The sequence below is a fragment of the Perca flavescens genome, chromosome 17, assembly GCF_004354835.1.
Source record: "Perca flavescens isolate YP-PL-M2 chromosome 17, PFLA_1.0, whole genome shotgun sequence".
Taxonomy (NCBI): Eukaryota; Metazoa; Chordata; class Actinopteri; order Perciformes; family Percidae; genus Perca; species Perca flavescens.
This window is the reverse complement of record NC_041347.1, coordinates 33,623,430-33,641,642: the sequence shown is the minus strand read 5'-3', so window position 1 is coordinate 33,641,642 and position 18,213 is coordinate 33,623,430. Positions and strand designations below refer to the sequence as shown.

The 18,213-nt window shown below is 42.3% G+C and overlaps 4 protein-coding genes across 4 annotated transcripts in view; 2 read left to right on the top strand and 2 right to left on the bottom strand.

Moving 5' to 3' along the window:
* Nucleotides 1-1,391, top strand: part of vsx1 (visual system homeobox 1 homolog, chx10-like) — a 9,446-nt gene extending 8,055 nt beyond the window's left edge. Inside the window, exon 5 of the mRNA XM_028602689.1 lies at nt 461-1,391. Coding sequence (XP_028458490.1) covers nt 461-738 — 278 coding nt within the window. The 3' untranslated portion in view covers nt 739-1,391. The remainder of the gene's footprint in view (nt 1-460) is intronic.
* Nucleotides 1-17,759, bottom strand: part of LOC114571635 (nuclear factor 7, brain-like) — a 430,007-nt gene extending 412,248 nt beyond the window's left edge. The window contains exon 1 of the mRNA XM_028602685.1: nt 17,581-17,759. The gene's annotated coding sequence lies outside the window, so the exon portion shown is untranslated. The remainder of the gene's footprint in view (nt 1-17,580) is intronic.
* On the top strand, nt 4,390-13,387 carry LOC114571636 (gastrula zinc finger protein XlCGF28.1). Its single transcript, XM_028602686.1, has 4 exons — nt 4,390-4,583; nt 5,673-5,864; nt 6,951-7,650; nt 10,269-13,387. The coding sequence occupies exons 2-4, from the start codon at nt 5,693-5,695 to the stop codon at nt 10,681-10,683; spliced, it is 1,287 nt and encodes a 428-aa protein (XP_028458487.1). The 5' UTR covers nt 4,390-4,583; nt 5,673-5,692; the 3' UTR covers nt 10,684-13,387.
* LOC114571633 (E3 ubiquitin-protein ligase TRIM39-like) lies at nt 15,359-17,344 on the bottom strand. The gene has a single exon (XM_028602684.1). It carries the CDS (start codon nt 17,175-17,177, stop codon nt 15,795-15,797), a length of 1,383 nt encoding a protein of 460 aa, XP_028458485.1. The 5' UTR covers nt 17,178-17,344; the 3' UTR covers nt 15,359-15,794.
* Nucleotides 17,760-18,213: the final 454 nt, after the last annotated feature.

Sequence of the window (18,213 nt, the reverse complement as noted above, 5' to 3'; positions counted from 1 at the left end):
CAGTTTTCAATTTTATTCAGTTAACAAAGCGAGTGCTTCGAAAAAAAGTGTTTAAAAACGCATCAGAAGTGTAAAACGTAAACCTAAAATCATTCACAAACATCGTTAATACACTGAAATAAGCCAACATGTCTAAATGAGCTTAGTTGTGTCTCTCCTTCAGGGGATTTTATAATAATAATAATAATAATAATAATAATAATAATAATAATGGTAATAATAATAATAATAATGGTAATAATAATAATAATAATAATAATAATTGTAATAATAATAATTGTAATAATAATAATGGTAATAATAATAATAATAATGGTAATAATAATAATAATGGTAATAATAATAATAATAATAATTATAATTATAATAATAATAATGGTAATAATAATAATAATAATAATAATAATAATAATAATAATAATTAATAATATGAACTCAATCTGTGTCTCTGTCTTCACAGGAATGCACAAGAAGTCTCTGGAAATTTCCAAAAAGTGTCCCAGTCCTCGAGAGTCGGACTCGACTCGCTGCGACCCGTTCTGCGATGCTTCGGAGCGCCGCGGCGAGGCCTTGGAGCCGCCGCGCGAAGCCAGGGAGGAAGAAGAAGAAGAGGAAGAGGAGGAAGAAGAGGCAATCGACCTATCCAGTTCCTCCAAACAGCAGCAGGAAGACGCCTCCGTAAGACCCGCCTCCTCGCCGCGAAGGCAGAGCGCCGGCGAATCAGACAAACGCAGCTGAAGCTCGGACGCGTAAAAGATGTCGTTGACTGTCTGGCGATTGCTGGGGGGGGGAACGCAGAGATCTGATTGGCTCTTCTTTTCAGGGATCACATGAACAGCCAATGGGTTGTTTGTTGCTATGCAAGTTATCACAAAACATATATTTAATCATTTAAATGCGACTCTGGTCCCGATACGTGGACACAGATTGGATTTTTACTGTGATTCAAGAAGTTTTGAGATTTTATAGCATTGAGTTTTGGGATTTTCTTTTTCCCCCCCAAACAAAAGATGAGTAATGCACTTGTAGAGAGAGATCACATGAACAGCCAATGAGAGAACGGGACGTTCCTTTGTCTGTTACTATGCACATACTTCTATTTAATAAGCTACTCTGGGATACTGAGCGCGCTAAAACATAAGCTACACACTAGAGGGTGACACGGGAATTAATTGTCGCTCCCATCCCAAAAATATACTCCCGTCATATCCCGATCACATGACTGGCCGCCCCCAAAAAATCCTGTCCTGCAAAATCCCGAGAGAAAGTTTCCCGAATCCCGTTTCGCTCCCGTTTGGTTCCCTATGTTGTCTAAAGTTGGCTCAGCTGAAACCCCCTGTAGCATGTTTGGTTAATCTCGGTCAAATCACTGAGGTTACCTCGGAAATTAAGGCTACACTGTACATGTAGTACCTGCAGGTCTAGGTAACATACATTACCTGCAGACCTAGGTAACATGTATTACCTGCAGGTCTAGGTAACATGCATTACCTGCAGACCTAGGTAACATGTAGTACCTGTAGGTCTAGGTAACATACATTACCTGCAGACCTAGGTAACATGTATTACCTGTAGGTCTAGGTAACATGCATTACCTGCAGACCTAGGTAACATGTAGTACCTGTAGGTCTAGGTAACATGTATTACCTGCAGACCTAGGTAACATGTAGTACCTGTAGGTCTAGGTAACATACATTACCTGCAGACCTAGGTAACATGTATTACCTGTAGGTGTAGGTAACATGCATTACCTGCAGGCCTAGGTAACATGCATTACCTGCAGACCTAGGTAACATGTAGTACCTGTAGGTCTAGGTAACATGTATTACCTGCAGACCTAGGTAACATGTAGTACCTGTAGGTCTAGGTAACATACATTACCTGCAGACCTAGGTAACATGTATTACCTGTAGGTCTAGGTAACATACATTACCTGCAGGTCTAGGTAACATACATTACCTGTAGGCCTAGGTAACATGCATTACCTGTAGGTCTAGGTAACATGCATTACCTACAGGTCTAGGTAACATGCATTACCTGCAGACCTAGGTAACATGTAGTACCTGTAGGTCTAGGTAACATGTAGTACCTGTAGGTCTAGGTAACATGTATTACCTGCAGACCTGGGTAACATGTAGTACCTGTAGGTCTAGGTAACATACATTACCTGCAGGTCTAGGTAACATGCATTACCTGCAGGTCTAGGTAACATACATTACCTGTAGGCCTAGGTAACATGCATTACCTGTAGGTCTAGGTAACATACATTACCTGCAGGTCTAGGTAACATGCATTACCTGTAGGTCTAGGTAACATGCATTACCTGCAGACCTAGGTAACATGCATTACCTGCAGACCTAGGTGACATGCATTACCTGCAGGTCTAGGTAACATGTAGTACCTGTAGGCCTAGGTAACATGCATTACCTGTAGGCCTAGGTAACATGCATTACCTGCAGGTCTAGGTAACATGCATTACCTGTAGGCCTAGGTAACATGCATTACCTGCAGGTCTAGGTAACATGCATTACCTGTAGGTCTAGGTAACATGTATTACCTGCAGACCTGGGTAACATGTAGTACCTGTAGGTCTAGGTAACATACATTACCTGCAGGTCTAGGTAACATGCATTACCTGCAGGTCTAGGTAACATACATTACCTGTAGGCCTAGGTAACATGCATTACCTGTAGGTCTAGGTAACATACATTACCTGCAGGTCTAGGTAACATGCATTACCTGTAGGTCTAGGTAACATGCATTACCTGCAGACCTAGGTAACATGCATTACCTGCAGACCTAGGTGACATGCATTACCTGCAGGTCTAGGTAACATGTAGTACCTGTAGGCCTAGGTAACATGCATTACCTGTAGGCCTAGGTAACATGCATTACCTGCAGGTCTAGGTAACATGCATTACCTGTAGGCCTAGGTAACATGCATTACCTGCAGGTCTAGGTAACATGCATTACCTGTAGGCCTAGGTAACATGCATTACCTGCAGGTCTAGGTAACATGCATTACCTGCAGGTCTAGGCGATTTCGTTACGTAATTCCTAACGGAGATCTTCTCACAGCTCCTGAAAATGGATTGAGGGGTCCTTCGATGACACTTTCAATTGCAACAGCTGTAGTCGGTGACGCCGATTGATTGGCTTGTGAACAGGGCAGCTGCTTTGTCTTGCTCTGATAGGCTACTCTGTGGCTAGCAGTAGCCAATCAACAAACGTATTGTGAGATGTAAGTGGTTCTCTTTTCTAAAACGAAATGCCTCGCAATCTTTATACAGCACTCACCGCATTGCAGCGTCATTCTTTAATTTAATCTCCGGCTCCGTCCCACTCCCGTTGATTCTATGCTCTATTCCATCCCTATTACATTAACAACAGTGATATATTGACTCCCGTACCAACGAAAAATTGTCACCCTCTACTACACACTCAAAAATAGAAGTACCGCCGTTTACCTAAAAGGGTACAAATGCTTGTGTCTGGAGAAGTTTCCTTTTGAAAGACAACTGTGTCCCCTTCATAACCGTTCGGTACTTTTTTGGTACTTTATCTAATTGTAGACCACTTGACGTACATCTGTGTATCCTGCTCTGGCGTTTCCTTCTCTCATTCCCCCCTGCTCTGGCGCTTCCCCCTCTCATTCCTCCTGCTCTGGCGATCCCCCTAACCAAACGTAGCAGTGGAGATGTAGCCTGAGAGTCGAGTCTATTCTGAAAGACGTGTGAACTGTCTGTCTGTGTGTTTCTGTCTGTATTTATTCCGAAAGTATGTTTTATATCTGTGTTTTTTTGGAAAATCAGAGGCTATCTAATGTTTTGTTCCCGTTGTGTTTGATCAGCCTGACTGGAACTCTGTGAATGAATGTAATTTAAATGTAATATTTAAAAAGATTATCATTATTACTATTATTATTATCATTATTATTGTGTGTATGTACAGCAGCAGGTTGGGTGAATAAAAAACAAAGTATTTTTTGAATCACTGTGGTTTTGTTTTGATGATTCAGCACAAACACTGAAGAATATTTAGATTTATTGACTAATAAAAAAAATAAATAAAAAAAATAAATAAAGTCTGGTTATTAGTCTGGTTAGTGCTCATTAATTCTAATATAGTAAATAATATATTTAAAAAAATCTCGCATTCAACATAATCACTGCAGACTATTTTAACGTATTGAGTAATTAATATAAAAAAAACTAAAGAAAAATATTTTACACATATATATATATATATATAGGATATATATAGGCTATATCCTTTATTTAATTAAAAACTATTTTTTTTTTAAACAAAATCGAGATAGCAGCATAATCATCGTTCCTACAAAAACAAGGTGCTTTTATTTTGAAGGCCTTTAGCCATTAGATGAGACAACACGTCACTTCCTTCATCTGCATTCGCGGCTCTAGCTGTGTGTTTGCTACGCTATTCGTCTGCATGATTTACTAAATATGTCCGATTTAAACACTTTTATAAATGAATTCACACTCATTGTGAACAACCTGGCCAAGACGGTGATCGCGGAGGCTGACAAAGTCTCGTTGAATCCACAAAATCCCGAAACAGAGGTAAGCTACCTGCGGCTAACTTGACTAACTAATGTTTTTGTGTCTAATTGACTAATGGGAACAACTGTCTTTGACATTGGTCCCGTAGAAAGGATCCCTTCAGATATAGACCTTCTTTTTAAAGCGTAAGATCATTTTAAATTATAGAGTGTGGTCTAGACCTACTCTATCTGTAAAGTGTCTCGAGATAACTCTTGTTATGATTTGATACTATAAATAAAATTGAATTTTAGTTTAACATGAAACAGCCCCGAAATCACCATCACCAAACTCCACCAGACTCCATGTAAATAATCAGGACTTTTATCATCGTAAAACACACTTCATTCAAAGTGGACAGAAACTAAATAAAACTATCAAAAGCCGTCTTGGTTCATCTTTCCACTGTTCCAACAATCACCACTCTGGTTTGGTTTAAATAAACCCTTAATTCACCCATTTACATGTGGAGATATGCTGGCTCTATACACGCTAAAAGTCCTGATTTTTTACATGGAGTCTGGTGGAGATATGCTGGCTCTATACACGCTAAAAGTCCTGATTATTTACATGGAGTCTGGTGGAGATATGTTGGCTCTATACACGCTAAAAGTCCTGATTATTTACATGGAGTCTGGTGGAGATATGCTGGCTCTATACACGCTAAAAGTCCTGATTATTTACATGGAGTCTGGTGGAGATATGCTGGCTCTATACACGCTAAAAGTCCTGATTATTTACATGGAGTCTGGTGGAGATATGCTGGCTCTATACACGCTAAAAGTCCTGATTATTTACATGGAGTCTGGTGGAGTTTGGTGATGGTGATTTCGGGGCTGTTTCATGTTAAACTAAAAGGATCTTACTCTTTAACTAAAAGGTCTATCTCTGTAGGGATCCATCCCAAATGCAACAACAGAACTTTTAGTGGAATCTAACTGCTGCTGAACATTAGTCCTGTAGGGTTACATTACAGCTCGGTTCTGGTTTAATACTGGACCAGTTTCAGAGATTGTTGTTCACATCAGAAACTCAGACACACAAACATGGAGACAGAGAGTCCAGGTTGAGAAAAAACAAAGTTACCCTTAAACGTTTCTTTTGTTGCAGCTGGACATAAATCTGTCTCCATGAACCCGTCAGGGGACAGTGAGTGCTCTGCCTCCTCGCCTCCCCCACAGGCAGATGTCCCGGACCACAAGTACGCTCGGTCGTCCTCTCAGCTGCCCAGCGGCGCCTCATCGGTGGGGGGCGGGGCCTCCGCAACACACAGCAGGAAACAGCGGCGTAAGCCAAGCCAAGGCAATGCAGCTTCATTTGTATAGCACATTTCAGCAACATGGGGGTTCCAAGCGCTTTACATAACAACAGATTAAAAAAAGAAATTAAAATACGAGAATTAAAGTTACAGTGCAGTATAAGAAATTAAACCTTAAAAAGCAGTTAAAACAGTTAAACATATAAAACCAGATAAAATAGGCATTTCTCTTTATATGCTTATATAGATTGTTATACAGTTTCAACAATGTAACTTCAGTATAAGAAATAAGTTATTTAAAGAAAGGCAACATCAAAAAGAAAGGTCTTCAGCCTTGATTTTAAAGAACTGAGAGTTGGTGCCGACCTGCAGTTTTCTGGGAATTTGTTCCAGATATGTGGAGCATTAAAAACTGAACGCTGCTTCCCCTTATTTAGTTCTGACTCTGGGGACAACATAGTTAGTCGACTAATTGGTCATTTTGGTCTTAGTCAACTTAGATTTCTTTCGTTTGATGCTGTTTTCATGCTGAATGACTTATTTCCAAGAAACGTACGAGCACATCTCTGGTAAACACGAGAATTAAAGTGGTGCTTTTTGCACGACTCTTTGCAGAGAAACTCAGATTTGCAGATCTGTCGATTAAATCAACTAATCGATTAGTCGATACGATTGAATGAGTGTTAGTCGACTAAGAATTTCTTCAACCGAGCACAGCCCTAGAACTGAGAGTAGGTGCCGACCTGCAGTTTTCTGGGAGTTTGTTCCAGATACAGTACCTCCCTTTGCTTTTTTTGATAACTCTGCAAACCCTTGGTGTTCTCTCAATGAGCTTCATGAGGTAGTCACCTGAAATGGTTTTACCTTCACAGGTGTGCTTTGTCAGGGTTCATTAGTGGAATTATTTCCCTTATTAATAAAAAAGCAAAGGGTGGCTACTTTGAAGAATCTAAAATATAAGACATGTTTTCAGTTATTTCACACTTTTTTGTTAAGTACATAATTCCATATGTGTTCATTCATAGTTTTGATGCCTTCAGTGAGAATCTACAATGTAAATAGTCATGAAAATAAAAAGGAAACACATTGAATGAGAAGGTGTGTCCAAACGCTGCTTCCTCCCTGTTTAGTTGTGACTGTGGGGACAACGAGCAGTCCTGTCCCAGGACAGCGTAGGGACGAAGAGGCGACAGACGGCTACCGGCAGTGTTCGCGGTGTGAGAAGCTGTTTCCAAACGCAGAGCGACTGTCTGACCACGAGAGGAAGTCTCACCCCGTGTGCTCGGTCTGCGGGGCGGCTTTCACGGGACACCAGAGACTGCGCGAACACGTGACGACGGAGCACGGCCTGCTGCCGTACGGCTGCAGCTTCTGCCCCAAGAGGTTCGACCACAACGCTCACCGCAACCTGCACGTGAAGACGCGGCACACGGGGGAGAAAAGCTGCCGCTGCGACCTCTGCGGGAAGGCGTACTCGTGCGTCAGCCTGATGAAGACCCACAGGCTGACGCACGCGGAGAAGACCTTCATCTGCGACGTCTGCGGGAAGAGGTTCTTCCACGCAGGCCACCTGACGCGCCACAAAGCAGCGCACCAGGAACTGCGGCGGCACCGCTGCAACGTCTGCGGGAAGGGCTTCACGCAGGCCGGCAATCTGCTGCGTCACCAGCTGGTGCACCGGGACGTCCTGCCGTACCGGTGCACGATCTGCGGGAAGGGCTTCACGCAGGCCGCCGGCCTGTGCATGCACCAGGCTTCGCACAACGGAGAGAGGCAGCTCTGCTCCGTCTGCGGGAAGAGCTACCGCTGCCTGAAGAACCACGTCATCTGGTGATTGTTTATTTTATACAAAATCCTGCAGGCTGTTACAGTGTTTGTTGAAACACTTTTGGCACTGCAGGTCCTCCATACATGCAGACATCTGAGCGTCAGCAGTGGCAGCAAAAACTGTCGTGTTCGATGTGTCCCATGACTGCTGCTCAGATGTCTGCATGTATGGAGGACCTGCAGTGCCAAAAGTGTTTCATACTAAATCCTGCAGGCCGTTTGTTGAAACATATTGATTGGTTTTGGAACCGCAGCTCCTCCTTACATGCAGACACCTGAGTCAGTTACACACACACACACACACACACACACACACACACACACACACACACACACGATTCTGTTTGGCTCTGCTGATTTACAATTATTTCAGACAGAATTAGTTTTAAATACAAAAACAATGTGATAAACATTCCTTACAAATGAAGGTTTATTTTATACAAAATCCTGCAGGCTGTTAACAGTGTTTGTTGAAACACTTTTGGCACTGCAGGTCCTCCATACCTTCAGACAACTGAGCGTCAGCAGTGGCAGCAAAAACTGTCCTGTTAGATGTGTCCTGACGCTGCCCTGTGACTCCCATGACTGTCCCGGGACAGACACTCCTCAGGACACTAATAACAGGACAGGACAGTTTCTGCTGCCACTGCTTCTCCACTTGAGTCCACCAAAGTATTAAAAAGCATCGTAGAAAAGAAGTCAAAGAGAAACTCCAAGAAAAGTATAAAGCAGACATAGGAACGTCAAACAATATATCCAAAAAGTGTCAAGAAAGCGTAGAAAACTTTACAAAAACAATGCCGAAAACATCCAGCAGACAGTCATATGGTAATCAATATCAGTCCATATTAGGAATACACAGATAAATGAATAAATAGATAGCAAAGACGTTTGTTTTCAAAGGTAACAAAAGACATGAAAGATTATCAGGGCCACAAAATCTGCAGACACAGAAGTTTCTGCAAATTTTCTGTAGATTTTAAACAAATTATTCAAGTTTTTAAATTAAACTCAGAATGTTGACACATCTTCTTGTGCCTTTTGGCTCTGCTAATTACAAACGTGATTATTTTAGACAAATGGTTTTAAATAGAAAAACAAGTCAACACAAAGTGATAAACATTCCTTACGAAGGAAGGTTCTAAACATAAATTCCAGAGTATCACGACGACTATTTATAATTTGTTGAACGCTAATTTTATAAGTTATTATAAAACTTTTTTTTTTTAAATGTGAAAAGTGAAACACATTTTTCTTTTTACGGAAGCCCTTAAAGGCAACATGAAAAAATATCTATTTTTAGGGCAACGTTGGCCAAAACGCACATTTTGGTGTGTGGCTTTTTTCTAGTTTTTCCCAACGTTTTTGTATTTTATTTAGGGCTGCAACAACGAATCGATAAAATCAATAAAATTCGATTACTAAAAAAGTTGGCAACGAATTTCATTATCGATTCGTTGTGTCGCGCAACTATTACGCCACTCAGTAGCGGAGATTAAAAAAAAATTTGATTTGAGTGCGGAGCAGCGCGGAGCGAAAGAAAAGAAAAAAGAGCAGAACGGGGGTAGAGGAAGTACGGAGAGAGACCGGAGAGACCCGTAACGTTGTTCTGAAACACTCGGCGGAGCCAGAGAAATCAGTACGACCCGAGACATCCGAGGTGTGGGAGCATTTCACACTAAATCAATCAGAAACACGACACGGCATGGCACGGGCGCACCACGGTGATGAGTCAGCACCTAAAACGTAAACATGTTGGAGTCCTTGATGAGGAGGAAGGGAGTTCAACAGCAGGGTAAAGTCACTACACTATCCTCCTTCTGTTCCGGTCTGAAGGGAGGAACGTACCGTCCCTCCAGGAGCTCTTCTGGTGCTGCTGGTTACTCGTTATCCAGCTGACTAGCATGACAAGCTAGCGTTAGCTCGGTAATAACAGTAATAAAGCAGGGGGGGTATAGTTTATAAGACTAAAGACACGGTTTATTCACTCGCCTTTTTTGGCCCATTCATTTTTCAATCTGTTGTCATGTATATATTATGAGCTTTGTCCCATATCAGTTATTGTTGACAAATATATTAGTGTGTGGTGTATAAATGAACTTAACTTGCACTTACTACAATGATGGTAATAATTTAGTGTGTGTGTGTGTGTGTGTGTGTGTGTGTGTGTGTGTGTGTGTGTGTGTGTGTGTGTGTCTGTCTGTCTGTCTGCGAATCTGTATCTGCTATTTGGGTTACTTACCTTTACACAACTATTAACTAAAACAACAAGTATATATGTATTGAGTTGATGTAAATTAATGTTTTTTTTTTTTTTTTTTTATCCGATTAATCAAAAAAATAATCAACCGACATTTTATTTAATTCTTTTTCTGACGTTTTCAGTTTTTTTTGTGTTTTTTTTCAATCTTTTATTTGACTTTTGTGAGCTAGCATCTCGGTAGCTCACAAAAAAATAAAATAAGATATAAAACCTCAAGATCAAAAATTTAAGTAAAAGTGAGATTTGAGTTTCATTTTTAAAAACTTTCCTTTGATAAAACGTCTGTTGCTTTGGAGATAATAAGCTCTGTAAATGACATCCTTTTTTAGGTAATTTCATGTTCTTTATGTTTCATCAGCAAACACTCTCAGGATCTCCCCGCCGACGAGCTGCCAAACGGAGACGCCATCATAACCTGCGAGCTTTGCGGCAAGAAGTTCCCCCACCTGTCGCAGTTCAGAGTGCACCAGCGCAGCCACACGGGGGAGAAACCCTTCGGCTGCGCCGCGTGCGGGAAGACTTACGCCATGAAGCAGCAGCTGAGGGACCACATGTACACGCACAGCGGCGAGAAGCCGTTCCGCTGCTCGCTCTGCGGCAAAAGCTTCCACCTGCGCGCCAGCTTCAGCCGCCACCGCAGCATCCACAGCGGAGAGACACCGTTCGGCTGCTCGCTCTGCGGGAAGCACTTCCGCCTGCAGTCCTTCCTGAAGGCTCACCTGCAGACCAAAGCTCACCTGAAGCAGACGCAGAGCGCCACCGCTCACCTCTGACCTCGCAGTTACGCTGCACGGGCTAAAATAGGGCTGGGACGATATGCCTTTCCGAAGCTTCATTTGGCCATCGCTACTAACTGACATTAGTTATAGTACATGTTTCAGTAACATATCAAGCTAACAATGAAGAAACTAAAAAGTTGAAATGTATTCATTTTAATTTATTCATCTCTGCTCAGCATCTCAAAATAATCTGTTATAATCTTAAAATATTGACTTACATCAAAACTACACAGACATTAAACACTAAAACAATCCCAACAATGTAAATGGATTGACAGAACAGAACAATAATAATGTTTCATCTAAACATCCATACTTACATGTATAAACATCAGTATGAAACCGGCAAGTTAACTCGGAAATACGGAAGCAAGTAAACCTTCTTATAAGAGACTTACGAGTAAATGATAGTGAAGTAAGTGGTCAATTCTACTCATGTGCTTTTTTTTTTTAACGTGCCTTTGTTGTGACCTTTTTATTGATTGATTTGAGTTTATTTCATTTGTCTTTATGAAGTTTTAGACCACTTCTCTCTAGTTGCCCCTCCTATTGAGTGTGGCTGTAATTCCTGTCACTTTTTAGTATCGCCTCCATTTGTATATTCTCTTTTATTTCTGATTATTTTTAGATTGCATTAGGATTACTTTTAGCTTTTTGAAACCTTTTGTTGGGTTTCATTCAGCTGTCTCCTTTATCGCTGCAATCAGTTTACTACCCTTTATATTAACAACCATTATTCTGTTTATATTCATTCTATATATAATAGATGGGCCACATTAACATTTTGGAAGTGAATAGTTGTTTACTATTATTATCACCACCCTAAAACTACAGACTCTATCAGACCTGTTTTGTCACACAGACCTGTGTGTGGGGGTGTGTGTCGGTGCATCAGAGAACGACAGCTTTCCTCTGTTCCAGTCCAGAGTCACTCTGATCCTCTGGAGCTGCTTCTCAAACAGGAGATCTGGATCTGATGGAGACCACACTGAGTATTCACCTTCAGAGAAATGTATTGTCAATAATCCACACCGTATGCTTCCATTCCTCTGGACAGACTCTGCTAACACACACAGTTCCCAATCTGTACTGTCTCCAACCTCGATATCCCAGCTGTGAGTCCTCTGAGTTAAAGCCCTCAGAGCCCAGGACAGAAGAGATAATCAATCCTCTCTGGATTATCAGGAAGCTGCTGTTTCTCTCCCCATGTTACACTGGTCAGATCTTCAGACAGGTTCAGATGAGCAGTGTTTGGGTCCAGAACCAGAGGAGTGTAGAAGACCATGTCCTTCATCTTGTTCCAGATGTTGAAGCTCAGGTTGCCCAGGTGTTTGGCCTCGTCTATCAGAGCTCCTGAGAGCAGCTGTGAATCATCCAGCAGGGGGCTCTGCTGGACTCTTTCCACTGCAGCCTTGTAGTTGATCATGTCCTTCATCTTGTTCTGGCCTTGAAGATCTCTTACGAACTGGACACGCCTGTGTCTGTTTCTCTGCCCAACAGCTCTTCAAACAGTCTCTACAGAAGCTGTGGCTGCATGACAGAAGAACAGGATCTCTGAAGATTTCATGACTTCTCCTTAAGGGCTCCAGAGTTTCCTGAAGTTCCTTCTTGTGTTGTCTTGCAGCTTCATTGATGGGTCTGATTATGTGGTGGAAGTGTGTTTCTGAATGTAGACAGACGACACACACTGGCTGCTGATGGTCCAGACAGAAGAGTTTGAGTTTCTCCGAGTGCAGACTGCAGAGAGCCTCTGAAGCTCTCTGATCTCTCTGCTGTAAGAAACTCTCACACAGCTTCTTTAAGTCCAGGTTACGAGGTGGTTCTGGCTTTGAAGATCTTGTCTTCCTTCCTCTGGACAGACTCTGCTAACACATCCAGTACCCAGTCTGTACTTTCTCCAACCTCAACATCCCAGCTGTGAGTCCCTGAGTTAAAGCCCTCAGAGCCCAGGACAGAGTAGTAATAATAAACCCTCTCTGGATTATCAGGAAGCTGCTTTTTCTCTCCCCATCTCACACTGGTCAGATCTTCAGACAGGATGAGTTTTGGATAAGCAGTGTTTGTCTTCAGCTCTCAGCTGCTCCTCTGTGTCTGAAAGAGCTGCTCTCTCTCTGCTCAGGCAGCTGATGAGTTTTATCTTAAAGGGACAGGTCAGATGTGTTTTTCAGTGTGGATATTTGAGCTACTTCTCCATAGTCAGAAGCTGTGTTTCAACATGCCCTACTTCACTTCCCCTCCGCCCTTGGTACGGAGCAGAGGAAAAGTGGGCGGGGGATTGAAATGGAACGCACCCTTTGTTCACTTTCAGCCCAAACTATAAGGATCGACTGTCAGTTGTAGGCCCATAGCGCTACTGCTGTTTTATTTTCCGATCTTATTTCCATTAATTATTGCCTTCTATCCCCGTTTTCATGTTCATTCTATGTCTGCTTATGTCATGCTATTTCCTTATTGTACAGTAGCGCTATTTCTTGTATAAAAGGCACCATTCAAATTTCATATAAAGTATCAGTGTTTTTTCCACATCATTAATACCTGCACTCACTTAAATATTGGTAATCAATTGCATGGGTCTCTGATTTATAAAGTTTGTGATCTGTATCGTGATTAATCATATTGATTTTTATCTTGCAAAAACAATGTGTCTTTAATGCATCTACAGACGATGTTGGAAATAAAGAAATGACACATACAACTTCTTAGGGTTGTGGATTCCTGTTGCTTTTTCCTATTTTATTTTGTTAACTTTTGTTAAGTACAGGACTTTCAATCCAGAGAGCGGGGTTAGCTTCCTGGGGAAAACCAAAGAATTTCACCCAGGTAATGCATGTTCTTGGGAGTTTTACAAACATGGTCAGCCCTATGTTCCCACAGCCCAAGGATCCCACATTTCTAAGTTTCTCTTAAACTTAGGCCCTATGTTAGGGTTACATTCCATCTGTAGTCCTTTGCTACTGGATAATAGGTTGGGTGTAATTGCTACCAAATTGGGAGAAAGGGGGATAAAATCTGATACAAATGTATGAATAAGGAAATGTGGGAACATAGGGCCTAATTTTGAAAACGACAGAAAACGACTCCTGTGTCTGTTTCTCTCTCCACCAGGTCTTCAGACAGTCTTTACAGAAGCTGTGGCTACATGACAGAACAACAGGATCACTAAAGACTTCATGACAGACTGAACAGCAGAAATCCTCCTCTGACATGGAAGCCATTTTGTCTCTGATAGCGGCTGAAAACTGCAGAAACAGCGGATGTTAAAACAGGAAGTCAGTTGTGTTTCCCTCCCTCGCATATGGGAGAGATTTGCCTTCAGGGCTTTCTGCCAGAAGAATTTGAACCCAAACCACTATCTTTTCCTAAACTTAGCTAAGTAGTTTTGTTAAACTTAAACCTAAGAGATTTCTGGTAGAAAGCCCAGAAGGCAAACTTCTCCCGTGTGTCCCTCCCTGCTGCAGTAAGTTGCCTCAGTTACTTTCACTTTGACTCTCAAAGTGTTTTTCAGTCTGCAGCAGATTACAGTTAAAGTATTTCACTTCTTCAGTACTTCATAGCTCCTTCCTGTAACTATCCTCCCTCAGTGGAAGTCACATCTTTGTAATAAAAGGTAAATCTTACCGTCTGTCTGTTGCTGCATCTCTTCTCACTGACAACTCAACAGGAACAAACTGGTTTCCTGGTTTGTCTCAGATGACGTAATGTAAGGTGTGGAGCTTTCTCAGGCAGCTGATAAGTTTTATCTCAAAGGTAAAGTTCAGATGTTATAAAGTGTGGTTTTATGAGCTACTTCCCCATAGTCGGAAGCTAAGCAATATCCTGCTGCATATGGGGGCAGCTGCACATTTTAGGCTCCTAAAAACATATATATCAGTTTAATTGGACGATGTGTTTACATATTTTCACCACTTTACCTTGCTGTCAGACAGCTCTTTACAATGGGGAACTGAAGCTGTTATCTCTGCTCTCTTCAAAGAAGTGAGGGATTGGGATCAAAAAACAGCCCTGGCATTTGCAACACACCAGCATTATTGTCGTCAGTAACATAGCTTGGAAATTAGTAACTCTGCCTTCCGATTGAATCTTTCCACACACTTCACCGCAGTACAATCTTGAATATTTGTGGCTGCATGCATAAAATAACTTATCAAAATGATCAAAAACAAATGATCAGTAGTGGCCCTTCTGGCATTTGCCCAAATTCCAGATGGCCAGTCTATCACTGATCAAAGCCACCAGACTCCTTTGACAAAAACAGTTATTTTACCTCCCAGAACACAGAAGTCGCTGCTCTACCACTGCCTCCATCGCTGCCTCCATTGCTTAGTTTGTTAGTTTTGTTAGTTCCTAACCCTTTAAAACACCAAAGTCACACAACACAGGGAACGGTAAACCCAGACAGCTAGCTAGACTATCTGTCCAATCCGAGTTATCTGTTGCACGACTAAAACTACTTTTGAACGTTAATGTTCCACCAAAAAAAGTTCCTTTCCGAAGCTATTTTGTAGAGGCACCGTGGCTCGGTCCAGCGCTTAGCGCTGCCCAAGACAATTGTGATTGGCTTAAAGAAATGCCAATAAACCAGAGCATGTTTTAATCCCATCCAAGAATGCTTTGTGAACTAGCCAGACCTTCCTCTGCAGCTCTGTGGAGGAAGCCAGACCGGAGCAGCTGTCCGGCAGAGGGGCAGCTATGCTAATATTACTAGCTAACCCCGGCGACGGAGGAGAATGGACAGCAGTTTCTAGCAGGGTGCGAGTCCCTGCAGCCGCTATTGAAGGTCCAGTTCAGTTCAGTTTATTCTTTGTCCCAGAAGGGCAATTTGTATGCAGCAGGAAGACATCACATGGGAATATACACCACAAACCATACAACAATTAACTTACTAAAAACAGCAATAAATACAGCAATAAAAAAAAAAATAACATAATGAAAGCAATAATTCACAGCATGTCTGTACTCCTTGTGGCAGTTCTAGACTATTTCAAATGGGGGGCCAGGCCGGGACCACATGTGATTGTAGGGGCACCAAATATATTAAGCACAAGTGTCACATACCACTAACCCTCCATAGGTTAGCGGTACCGCCCCCGATGAGAAACACTGCTCTATTGTTTTATTACACAGACCTTCAGTGGAATTATCTTCAGTGGGACTTTATCCACAGTGAAAATGCATGGAAACATCTTCTCAGTGAAAGTGTGTGTGAAGGTGTGTATGTGTGTGTCAGTATCAGGATCAGAGAACGACAGATTTCCTCTGTTCCAGTCCAGAGTCACTCTGATTCTCTGGAGCTGCTTCTTAAATGGGAGAACAGTGCATGGAGCTGGTGGAGACCACGCTGAGTATTTACCTCCAGAGAATCTTATTCTCCATAATCCAGACTGTATGACTCCCTTCCTCTGGACAGACTCTGCTAACACACCCAGTGTCCAGTCTGTACTGTCTCCAACCTCGACATCCCAGCTGTGAGTCCCTGAGTTAAAGCCCTCAGAGCCCAGGACAGAGTGGTATCTATCAAACCTCTCTGGATTATCAGGAAGATTCTGTCCCTCTCCAAGTCTAAAACTGGTCAGATCTTCAGACAGGATGAGTCTTGGATAAGCAGTGTTTGGGTCCAGAATCAGAGGAGAGTAGGAGACCATGTCCTTCATCTTGTTCCAGATGTTGAAGCTCAGGTGTCCCAGGTGTTTGGCCTCGTCTATCAGAGCTCCTGAGAGCAGCTGTGGATCCTCCAGCAGGGGGCTCTGCTGGACTCTTCCCACTGCAGCCTTGTAGTTGATCAGGAATGAGACGTCTTCAGCTCTCAGCTGCTCCTCTGTGGCTCTGACTGTGTCTGAAAGAGCTGCTATATCTCTGCTCAGAGCCTCCATCTTCTCCTTCATCCTCTGACTCTTCTGCTCCTCTTCCTCCCTCAGTGCAGCCATCCTGGCCTCCTCTTCCTCTTCTAGAAACTGGTGAAGCTTTTTGAACTGATCCTTAATCTGCTTCTTTGTGCGTCGGGCCTGGACCTTCATGTGTTCTGCTGTATGATCACACTCCTCTTTAACTCGTTCAAAAACCTTTATCTTCTCCTTTAAGGGCTCCAGAGTTTCCTGGAGTTCCTTCTTGTGTTGTCGTGCAGCTTCATCGATGGGTCTGATTCTGTGGTTGGAGTGTTTCTCTGAATGTAGACAGACGACACACACTGGCTGCTGATGGTCCAGACAGAAGAGTTTGAGTTTCTCAGAGTGCAGACGGCAGAGAGCCTCTGAAGCTCTCTGATCTCTCTGCTGTAAGAAACTCTCACACAGCTTCTTTAAGTCCAGGTTACGAGGTGGTTCATACAAAGATCTTCTCTTACAAACTGGACACTCCTGTGTCTGTTTCTCTCTCCACCAGGTCTTCAGACAGTCTTTACAGAAGCTGTGGCTACATGACAGAACAACAGGATCACTAAAGACTTCATGACAGACTGAACAGCAGAAATCCTCCTCTGACATGGAAGCCATTTTGTCTCTGATAGCGGCTGAAAACTGCAGAAACAGCGGATGTTAAAACAGGAAGTCAGTTGTGTTTCCCTCCCTCGCATATGGGAGAGATTTGCCTTCAGGGCTTTCTGCCAGAAGAATTTGAACCCAAACCACTATCTTTTCCTAAACTTAGCTAAGTAGTTTTGTTAAACTTAAACCTAAGAGATTTCTGGTAGAAAGCCCAGAAGGCAAACTTCTCCCGTGAGCCCCTCCCTGCTGCAGTAAGTTGCCTCAGTTACTTTCACTTTGACTCTCAAAGTGTTTTTCAGTCTGCAGCAGATTACAGTTAAAGTATTTCACTTCTTCAGTACTTCATAGCTCCTTCCTGTAACTGTCCTCCCTCAGTTAAAGTCACAGCTTCGTATTAGAAGGTAAATCTTACCGTCTGTCTGTCGGTGCGTCTCTTCTCACTGACAACTCAACAGGAACAAACTGGTTTCCTGCTTTGTCTCAGATGATGTAAGATATGGAGCTTTCTCAGGCAGCTGATGAGTTTTATCTTAAAGGGACAGTTCAGATGTGTTTTTCAGTGTGGATATTTGAGCTACATCTCTATAGTCAGAAGCTGTGTTTCAACATGCCCTACTTCACTTCCCCTCAGCCCTTGGTATGACGTACCACCATATGTCACATGGTGGCCACTTAGAGAGCAGAGAGAAAGTGGGCGGGGGATTGAAATGGAACGCATCTCTTCTTCACTTTCAGCCCAAACTTTAAAGATCGACTGCCAGTTGGAGGCTTATAGCGCTACTGCTTCAGCTACTGCTGTGTATTTCATTTTCCAATCTTATTTCCATTAATTATTGCTTTCTATCTATGTTTTTATTTTCATTCTATGTCTGCTTATGCCATGTTGTTTCCTTGTTGTACAGTAGGCCTATTTCTTGTATAAAAGGCTCTATACAAGTTTCATAAAAAGTATCATTACTGGTTTTTACACATGAATTCCTGCAGACTAATTTAAATAAAGCTTGGTAATCCATTGCATGAGTTTCTGATTTATAAAGTTTGTGAT